Source organism: Nanorana parkeri, unplaced genomic scaffold (genome assembly GCF_000935625.1).
Source record: "Nanorana parkeri isolate BGI_ZX_2015 unplaced genomic scaffold, ASM93562v1 scaffold62, whole genome shotgun sequence".
Lineage (NCBI taxonomy): Eukaryota > Metazoa > Chordata > Amphibia > Anura > Dicroglossidae > Nanorana > Nanorana parkeri.
The window spans coordinates 1,310,150-1,320,640 of record NW_017306330.1 but is presented as its reverse complement, the minus strand read 5'-3'; the positions used below and the strand labels follow the sequence as shown (position 1 = coordinate 1,320,640).

Below are 10,491 nucleotides of genomic sequence, written 5' to 3'. Positions count from 1 at the left end.
TAACAGCCTCAGGCCATTGTGTTGCGCTTGTGCTGCAGTGCATTGGGCTCCACTATACAATGCATGGGATGATATTCACAATGTCGCTGCAATTAGCAGTACAAAGGGCAGTTGCTTTGCCATGTGTTCTAGAAATGCCAATTTAAGCATGCATTGCCGCACGTGTGAATGGGCCCTTAGGGTTGACAAACACGTTAACTATAAATAGTGTCACCCACCTGGCTGACCAGTGTGGCCGAGCTGTATAAATCTCAGGACTGGATGGACAGAAATACAAATCCTTTGGCAGGTAAAACGGCTCCCATGTATGTATTCCATCTGTGCATTCAGCTGTTTGGCCTCAGCTTGAATTGAACCTTTTAGGCTAGGTTCACACCTAGACGATTCACATGGCGAGCTGTTTACGCGTGTTTTCGATCGTGCGACTGTTCATTGTAAACCACGCGATTGTCGCGCATTTTTCAATGCATAGAGATGTCTTTGGGACCCAAACCGCACGACAACCGCCCGACAATAGCTCCTGCTATTTAGGTCGCGGGACAAACCGCAAAGGTGTGAGCAGCCTCCAGTGACTTCAATGCACATCTGTGTTTTGCGCGATATCGCTCGACTCAAATCGCGTGATACACCGCCTAGGTGTGCACCAGCTCTTCCGGGCATGGGTGAAGCACAGGTTCTCTTTATAAGGCCTGCAAATCTCCCGCCGCAAGTATGCAGTGGCTGATGATCTGCTCTCTGCACCTATATAGAGAAGGTAATAAAAATACAAAAGTAGCAGCGCGACACACGAGATCAGCATTTGCCTTGTTTCCGTAAAATAGAATTTGCAACAACGCAGCTTGACTTGGGAGACCTTGTTTGATGCCGACATAGGTGAAGCGCCTGTCAGCTTTAAGCGTAAGTGTCATCTTCTATTCTGCTTTGTTTTGTAACGAGCTGGCTTCAGGGCCGCAAACAGCAGAAAGTTTATGATGACCTTCTTGACGAGCGGATCTGTCACCGCGAAAACTGTGCTAGCGAGAGCCTGCCGATGCCCTTCAAGTGTCCAAAACTGTATGGCGTAAGCGACGGGGGAGCGGCTGGCCGCATGGAAACACATTTTCTGTTTTCCCTATGAGGAAATGTAATGGGGTCATTAAAACTGACAGCCGGCTGTTGTGGATACTTATAAACAAGAGAATGGATCAGGCTCAGCTAAAATAACTGCAGACGTTTTCTCACCTGCGCTGAGCCGGGCGCCTTCGCCAAATGAAATTATATCCCTCGAAGGATACCTGTCACGAGGACAACGCTTGGGCTTTCATAATCTGACCTTGTACTGGAAATGTTACTTGCTTGGCTGTCCCCCGCCTTGGATACTAGCTGGATCACTGATCGAGAGCAATCATGCGCCAAGAGAAGCCAGGCATTAAAGACAATGGAGCAATTTGTATTTTTCAGAAGCAGATTGGCAATGGCAGCCCCCCATACCTCTTCCATGACAGGTTCCCTTTAAAGCAGAGTACACACATAAAGAAACAACCTTACAATAAAACTATATTGCTCACTCCTTTTTTTTTTTATAATACTTTTAAAATGCATTTGCCCTTGTTGCTATACACAGGCATACCATACAACTTTGTAAACCTCTGCTGTTCCCTTCCTTATGCTTTCAGAGCTGTTATAATAGGCCCAGGGCAATGTACAGATTGCTTTGTCTACACTAAGCAAGTCTGCACTGATCAACAGTACAGTGTACATATTAGTTGTTAGGAATAATTACTTCAGTACCGGCAGCAGTAAATGATAAGCTTTTTTTTTTCTTTTTTGCACTGCACTTATGTAATCATTGGAGTTAAAGATCACAAACTGCTGGAAGGAAACAGCACCTGCAGATATGTAGATAGGCTCTGCATTGTCCATGGAAAGTTGACTGCACTTCTATGTACACACACATCACATAAGGTGAAGTTCCTGCTGGAAGTGGATGGCTTCCCATAATTATCACCCACAAAGAGGGACCCTCAAGATGATCATATGGTCCTCCATTTGCTATAAGCATGGGTACCATACAACTTTGTAAACCTCTGCTGTTCCCTTCCTTATGCTTTCAGAGCTGGTATAATAGGCCCAGGATAATGTACAGATTGCTTTTTCTACACTAAGCATGTCTGCAGTCTGCACTGATCAACAGTGCAATGTATGCTCCTTGAGGGCAGGGACTGATGTGAATGTGCAACTATGTAAAGCGCTGCATAATTTTTTTTCTTCAGAACTGAGAAAAATAAAGCTTCTTTTTTTTTTGCACTGCACTTATGTAACCATTGGAGTTAAAGATCACAAACTGCTGGAAGAAAGCAACACCTGCAGATGTTATACATAAAACTATATTGTTCACTCCTTTTTTTTTTTAAATAATACTTTTAAAACACATTTGCCCTTTTTGCTATACACAGGGATACCATACAACTTTGTTCCTTCCTTATTCTTTCAGAGCTGTTATAATAGTCCAAGGGCAATGTACAGAATGCTTTGTCTACACTAAGCAAGTCTGCAGTCTGCACTGATCAACAGTACAGTGTACATATTAGTTGTTAGGATTAATGACTTCAGTACTGAGAACGGTGAATGATGAGCATTTTTTTGCGCTGCACTTATGTATTTATTGCAGTTAAAGATCACAAACTGCTGGAAGAAAGCAGCACCTGCAGATGTTTAGCTGAGGTCTGCACTGTCCATGGAAAGTTGACCGCACGTCTATGTACACACACACATTACACATCGAGGAGAAGTTCCTGCTGAAAGTGGATGGTTTTCCATAACTATCACCTACAAGCCCACAAGGAGAGACCTCCAAGGTGACCAGACGGTCCTCCTGAGGAAATACTGAGCAACATATATGCTGGTCCAGAGGAAAATATAAAACAAGCCAACAGTCTCTTCTCACTATTAGACAGCTTTGCACTGGAAACACATAATTTGGTCTAGAAATATACGGATCTGTTAGTTTTAAAACTAGAACTAGGCATTTACCTACCAACAACAACAGACTGCAAACTGCCATCTAGCTGGAAGATCCTGAACTTGTATGGGTGATTGAGAGGCCACAGCAGGGAGATGGAACCAGGTGGCAGAGACCGATATAGATGAGAGATGTGGAAAAGCTTTGAGACACGGAGAAAGGAAGGGAAGAGAGATACATGAGAGATGACGGGGAAGAGGGAGAGACAAGAGCAATGAGGGAAATTGAGAGAGACATGATAAATAAAAGAAAGAGTGAGACACATGAGTGATGATGCGGGGGAGAGATGATAGGAGGGAGAGACATGGATAGATGGGAAACACAAGACAGAGAGGGATGGAGGAGGGGAGATAAAGGAGCAAGAATGAGATTGTACAGAAAATGTGAAGGGTGACAAGAGATAGAGAGAGATGTGACCAACAGAGGAATGGAGAAGAGGGAGGGGAGTGAGAGAAGGAAGGCATGAAAGATGGGACACAGAGGGATGGGGGAAAGTGACAGTTGGGACACAGAGGGATGGATGAGGGTTAGAGCTGGAAAAAAGACAGATGGGTGAAAGTTATAGCTGAGACACATAGGGATGGGTGAGAGTAAAAGCTGGCAAACAAAGGGATTGGGTGAAAGTGAGTGACAGTTGGTTGAAAGTGACAGGTGGGACACAAAGAGATGGGCGAGGGTGAGAATTGGGACACAGAGAGATGGGCGAGGGTGAGAGTTGGGACACAGATGGATGGGTGAGAGTTGGGACACAGAGAGATGGGCGAGGGTGAGAGTTGGGACACAGAGGGATGGGTGAGGGTGAGAGTTGGGACACAGAGAGATGGGCGAGGGTGAGAGTTGGGACACAGATGGATGGGTGAGAGTTGGGACACAGAGGGAAGGGTGAGGGTGAGAGTTGGGACACAGAGGGATAGCTGAGAATGAGAACTGGGACACATAGGGATGGGTGAGAGTGAAAGCTGGCAAACAAAGGGATTGGGTGAAAGTGAGTGACAGTTGGTTGAAAGTGACAGGTGGGACACAAAGAGATGGGCGAGGGTGAGAATTGGGACACAGAGAGATGGGCGAGGGTGAGAGTTGGGACACAGATGGATGGGTGAGAGTTGGGACACAGAGAGATGGGCGAGGGTGAGAGTTGGGACACAGAGGGATGGGTGAGGGTGAGAGTTGGGACACAGAGAGATGGGCGAGGGTGAGAGTTGGGACACAGATGGATGGGTGAGAGTTGGGACACAGAGGGAAGGGTGAGGGTGAGAGTTGGGACACAGAGGGATAGCTGAGAATGAGAACTGGGACACATAGGGATGGGTGAGAGTGAAAGCTGGCAAACAAAGGGATTGGGTGAAAGTGAGTGACAGTTGGTTGAAAGTGACAGGTGGGACACAAAGAGATGGGCGAGGGTGAGAGTTGGGACACAGAGGGATAGCTGAGAATGAGAACTGGGACACAGAGGGATAGCTGAGAATGAGAACTGGGACACAGAGGGATAGCTGAGAATGAGAACTGGGACACAGAGGGATAGCTGAGAATGAGAACTGGGACACAGAGGGATAGCTGAGAATGAGAACTGGGACACAGAGGGATAGCTGAGAATGAGAACTGGGACACAGAGGGATAGCTGAGAATGAGAACTGGGACACAGAGGGATAGCTGAGAATGAGAACTGGGACACAGAGGGATAGCTGAGAATGAGAACTGGGACACAGAGGGATAGCTGAGAATGAGAACTGGGACACAGAGGGATTGGTGAGAGTTGGGACAGAGTGATGGGTGAGGGTGAGAGTTGAGACACAGATGGATAGGTGAAAGTGACAGCTAGGACACAGAGGGATTGGTGAAAAGTTGAGACATAGAGGAATGGGTGAGGGTAAGAGTTGGGAAGTGTAAAAGACACAGGTGGAAGTAGAAGAGAAGGAGAGAGGAACAGACCACGGCCTCCATTTTACTGACATTACAGTCTTAGCTCCTGTGAAGCAGAGTTGAGCAGCTTTGTGTATTCCGGAGAGCTCTGCTGAAAATTAAGGTCTCAAAACATTGGCAGAGATAGGCCTCCCAAACATCTCCATTTTCCCTGAAACCTGTTATCAAGCAGCCTGACATGAAAAAAGTATTGTCAAAGAACCAAATCTAAGATTGTGAGGAGTCGCCGCAGTAATGGAAGTGCGCCGTACATGGCTTTAGATGAGGTTTTTTTTTTCCGGCTCCTGATGGTCCATGCAAATGTTTACTATTATGCTCTAATGGCGGATACTTCGCTGTCAGGAAATATATTTCCCACAAGATTACTATGTGTCTGTACACTCAACACGGCATTTGATTTAAAACAAGAAAAAAAAAATACCCCTAATCTCTTCCTTCTAAAACAACTATCACAAGACGGTGGAGGCTCCCCACAGATTGCTGTGATTTCATCTGAAGTCTGGCAGATGCTGCAGAGCGTTCCTCCGAGTTTACCGCCAGTAACACATGTCAGGTAGTTGGGGGGCTAGCGCTGGATTTCGTGTTTGACAAGCAGATAACATCTAGAAACTTCAGGAGAGGGGGCGGCTTTAGAAATAATTAAATGGGTTAACTCTTACAATGTAAGGTGCAGCGAGAAGAACATAAATATAATAATAATAATAAAATTCAGTAATGATACCACACCTAAGAATTTATCACCACTAGGTTATACTTTAGGTATTCGTTACTTTCTTTCCTGATTTAGAGATATGGCAAACACAAATTTGTTCCACGTGCAGCTCCTATATGTTCTTTTTCAACATCCCACAATATACTGCAGCCAATATACTGCAGCCAACAGGTCGCAGAGGTGTTGGCACTGCATTATGATATGCAACCCGGTTGGAGGGTTATAATAACGGAGCACCAACCTTACGGAAAGTCACTGTTTGCATACAGCCCCACCCCATTAGACCTGTCAGTAGGGCCGTCTTTAACACAGGCCAAAAGGGGCAGCTGCCCCGGGCCCAGTCAATGGAGTGGGGCCGATAGTAGCTGCCCCTTGACCGCATGACATCACACACGGGGTCACGTCTCCCTATGACGTCTTCTCCTATCTGCTCTGCAGGAGTAAGACGTAGTGCAAAAGCAGCTTATGTCACATCACACACATCAATCAGAAGAGAGAGACGTGACATCCAGGCTGACCTACAGCTGCACCACCAGGGCAGAGGCAGGTGAGCTGGGCTAGGCTGTTGCATTGTGTGTTTTTGAGATGTTGGGGTGGAGAGCAACATTTTTGCCCAGGGTCCAATCAATATTAAAGAGAGCCCTGCCCGCTAGCATGCAGTTTATAGAAAAATAGGTGCAGCAACCATTCTCATATACAGTCATGGCCAAAAATATTGGCACCCCTGCATCTCTGTCAGCTAATGCTCCACTTTGTGCAGAAAATTGTTGAGGCATTATCATGTTTATTTCTTTTATTTGTATTGGTATGCCACAAAATTACAGCTTTTTGGTAAAGCCCATCATAAAGTCCCTATAGTCATTGGCGTCACAAGTGGGGTCTGGTGAAGCTCTGCCATTAGGTGGTAGTGTGCACTATGTTTAATGCTTGGAGAATGTAATGTTCTTTCTTGGAACTGCATGCAGTGCCGGATTTTCCCACAAGGCCAACCAAGGCCCAGCCTTGGGGCAGCAGGTAGTAGAGGGGCAGCAGGTGTGTGGAGATCCTATCTCCCGACGCCCCAGGTGGGTAGTTGTTTTCTACATTTAGTCCTGCTTTGGGCAAGCTGAGCTAAATGTACAGCTGCTTGTTTTGTACAAGTGATGTTGGCAATGTCGCCGATATCACTTGTATGCAGCCTGCAGGTCTGCCATTCTCCCTTGAAGGGGGCGGGGGGGTTGGCGAGTAGGGGGGGGGTGGCTTTTAGGAACCTGGCCTTTGGGCAGCAGAGTGAGTAAATCCGGCCCTGACTGCATGGTCATGATGCCATTTCTTCTGTTTTCCATTTAAAGAAGGGTTCAGCCATGTCTCCAGCACCATCTTGACTGCTAAGAATCATATCTGCAGCAGCTTTCCATGAAAACCAGAGCACAATCCAATCAGGAATCCTACTGGCGCCACCTTTCACCTCCTACGACCCAGTGATGTCTTTCCCAGAGCGTTTTAAAGCCCCTTCAATAGCTGAAGACCACAGCCTGGTCTACCTGGATCCGAGGCGATGCTTAGCAGGACTATCAGTAGCGAGAGACCCGCGACTCATTTTCGCCTGCGCTGCGAGCAGACCACTCACCGCGTCGCAGTTAATGTTCCGTACACGGCTAAACCAGGTTAATCTGCGCTTGATTTGTCGGAAGACGTGAGCACGTACAAGGCCTTAGTGGGAAAGCAATCTCGCGGCTACCTTAATCCTGAATCCCTTTTTTAATCCGAAAGTAAAAAAATAAATAAAATTCCTTGCAAAGCGGCTAAGATTAACTGTATCTGACTGCCTCCCTCACATAAATAACCAAAGTCTGCTGCCTTAATTACGCCGATGCTTTTGCTTTTCAATTCCTGTTATGGCTTTAATTTTGCAGTGTCATTCATAATTACACTTCTGAGGAAGTCTCTTTTTTTTTTTTTTTCCTTCTTAATTTTCTGTGTTGACACACTTTTTTTTTTTCCTTTTTATTTTGTCTCAGACTATCGGGTCTTTTAATAACAGAAATGTCAAAAAACATTTGCTTGCAAAGGGAAAATCATCAATGGGCTCCATCAGAGATCAAGAAGGTGGCATGATGACAAGTGCGACACGCACGGCTACGGCGATTTAGGATACAGGCGCTTAGCCAATGCGCATTGGAGGGAGAAGAATTTGTAAGAGCCTGTCCGAGCCCAGGAGCTGACACACTAATAAGCTACACTCATCAGCCACCTACAGTGTCTTGCAAAAGTATTCACACCCCCCTTGGCATTTTTCCTATTTTGTTGCACTACCATCTGGAATTAAAATAGATTTTTATTTGGATTCCATGTAATGGACATAGACAAAATAGTCCAAAATGGTGAAGCGAAATCAAATGAATAAAAAAAAAACTTTAGGAAATAAAAATCAGAAAAGTGGTGCGTGCATATGTATTCACCCCCTTTCTTATGAAGCCCCTACTTAAGATCTGATGCAACCAAGTACCTTCAGAAGTCACAAAAGTAGTAAAATAAAGAACACCCGTGTGCAGAGTCTGCAACACCACTGAGCAAGGGGCACCACCAAATAAGCGGCACCATGAAGACCAAGGAGCTCTCCAAACCGCTCAGGGACAAAGTTGTGGAGAAGTACAGATCAGGGTTGGGTTATAAAAAAAAATATCCGAAACTTCGAACATCCATCCCACAGAGCACCAATAAATACATTATTAAAAAGAATATGGCACCACCACAAACCAAGTATTACATGCTAAATGCCAACTATCAGTAGAAGGGGCTCATACATCAACAGTAGACTGGACTAAAAGGGAAAAAATACTGATACATACAAATATATTAATAACAATAAAAAAATTATAATAATAAAATTTTCATACGTAGGCGCACCCGACGCGTGTTTACGTGGCGACGTGAGTGCTCATGGGGTTGGGGGACTTTTACATTTTTTTAATTATTATTATTATTATTAGAACACACAATAGTAACACACACGTCTTTTTTGATCAACTATTATAGAAAAAGGTGCATTAGAGTAGCTAATGTATGTAAATTGAATTAAATAAAAATGGGATAATGATAATTTAGAATAAAATAAGAAAAAAATTAAGAACTTCTACAGTATTTCTACAAAACACCTTGTACTGAAGACCATGTCCGATCATAACACAGCAAATTATGAAAAATACAGTCCACAGGGGCTGAAGGCCATAAGAGGCTCCTCTCCTTTCAGCTAAGAACAGGAAAATCAGGCTACAATGAACCTTAGATCACCAAAACAGGACGGCTGAACTATTACAGGGCAGGAGGCAGAGCTTGAACATATAATGAACAGCTGCCCCCATATACAAATGTAATTAAAATGATTTACAGAAACAAGGTTTTCTAAATCATTGCACTTGCTGATCAGATTACCTGCAACCTAACTACATTTACATGTATGTGCTATATGGATTATAAGGCTATAGTTGTAGGCGCACAAGACATCTAGAAAGTATATGTCTGTAAAGGTTCATATTGATCCAGGTGATAAAAATAATTGAGTTTTATTAATGATTAAATTTGATTAATGATTAAATTAAAATATGAGGGCTTATATGCTAATGTCTGTGAAGGTTCTCATTCATCCAGGTCATTGTATATCTGTAAAGAATAAGTCAAGGCAACTGGACTTGCAGTATTTTTCTTGAAAAAGAAAAATACCGCAAGTCCAGTTGCCTTGACTTATTCTTTGCAGATATACTTACATGCTAATGTTAGGTCCTTTCCATAATAATAGGTTTGCTTGCTAGAATGACTTTGCATAAATATGTCCATAGAACATGTTGTTGTTCTCTGCTTGGAATGTCTTGTTGCTCCATGTGTAGGCAAGTTACTGCCCGCATTCTCCACCAACTCTCTACCAGTGGTTGGTAACAAAATTAGGACTTGTTCTTTGATGTTGAAGATGTTTGCTGCTTATTCAAACATCTAATGGGTATCAAGAACATGCTCTACCATTAATATCCACACGGATAACTCAGCTATCTTAATACAATCAGCCTCTAGGCAAAATACTACATAGAATGGAAGCAGGAATCCCTTTCTTACCTTGCAGAGGAAGCTGATATTAAAGCCAAGTGACTGAGCATTTCTTGAGCCCGAGTTCATGAAATTGCCCACCAGCAGCACCAGCTCTAACATCCGCTTGAAGTTTTCGCTCTTCTTCAGCTCCTCGCAGGCCAGCGTCACACCGATAATATCCGGCCTTATGTTGCTTATGTGTTCGTCAAAGGTCAGCTTGAAGAGGATGCCATTGAGCCGAGGCCGCAGCATTTTCACTGTGCTCATCTAAAAGAGTGCGACAAGAAAGAAATTTGTCTAACAAAGCACGACAAACTTTGAGTTTAAAAAAAATTGACACTACAATAGGCAGACCAATGATTATTACAAGTGGCGTCAAAGCCTATTCCTACCAAACACTAAGACAGCAGGATGGGTGGACCACTGACCTCAAAGCACCCACAAAAAAAACGAGAAGAAAAAAATCCCCCAATAATAATATTTTTTTAAAAAATCAGCAAAGAGGTTGATTGCCCAAAGAGCTAGCAATCAGAATTTAAGTACAGTTTTCTAACTGACCCTTCTCTGTCCCTATGCAGTTTGTCAATTTTCCCTATAGCAGCCTCCAATTCACAGACACTGTGACTACTCTGTGACTCCTCCTTTTTATAGTGTGTGTCTGTGTGTGTGTGGGGGGGGTTAATTCAAATGGCCACTTATTGACCCTTTAATGCCTGCTGGCTATAGTTTAAGGGCTTTGCAGTGCAAAATGCTCCTGGGTAAAACTGCACATACATCTTCTGCGGCCATGACTCTC

The 10,491-nt window shown here is 44.2% G+C and overlaps 1 protein-coding gene across 1 annotated transcript in view; it reads right to left on the bottom strand.

Moving 5' to 3' along the window:
- DIAPH2 (diaphanous related formin 2) overlaps positions 1-10,491 on the bottom strand; it is a 909,560-nt gene that overhangs the window by 419,926 nt on the left and 479,143 nt on the right. Inside the window, exon 21 of the mRNA XM_018576282.1 lies at positions 9,723-9,962. Within this exon, the coding sequence (XP_018431784.1) occupies positions 9,723-9,962 (240 nt within the window). The remainder of the gene's footprint in view (positions 1-9,722; positions 9,963-10,491) is intronic.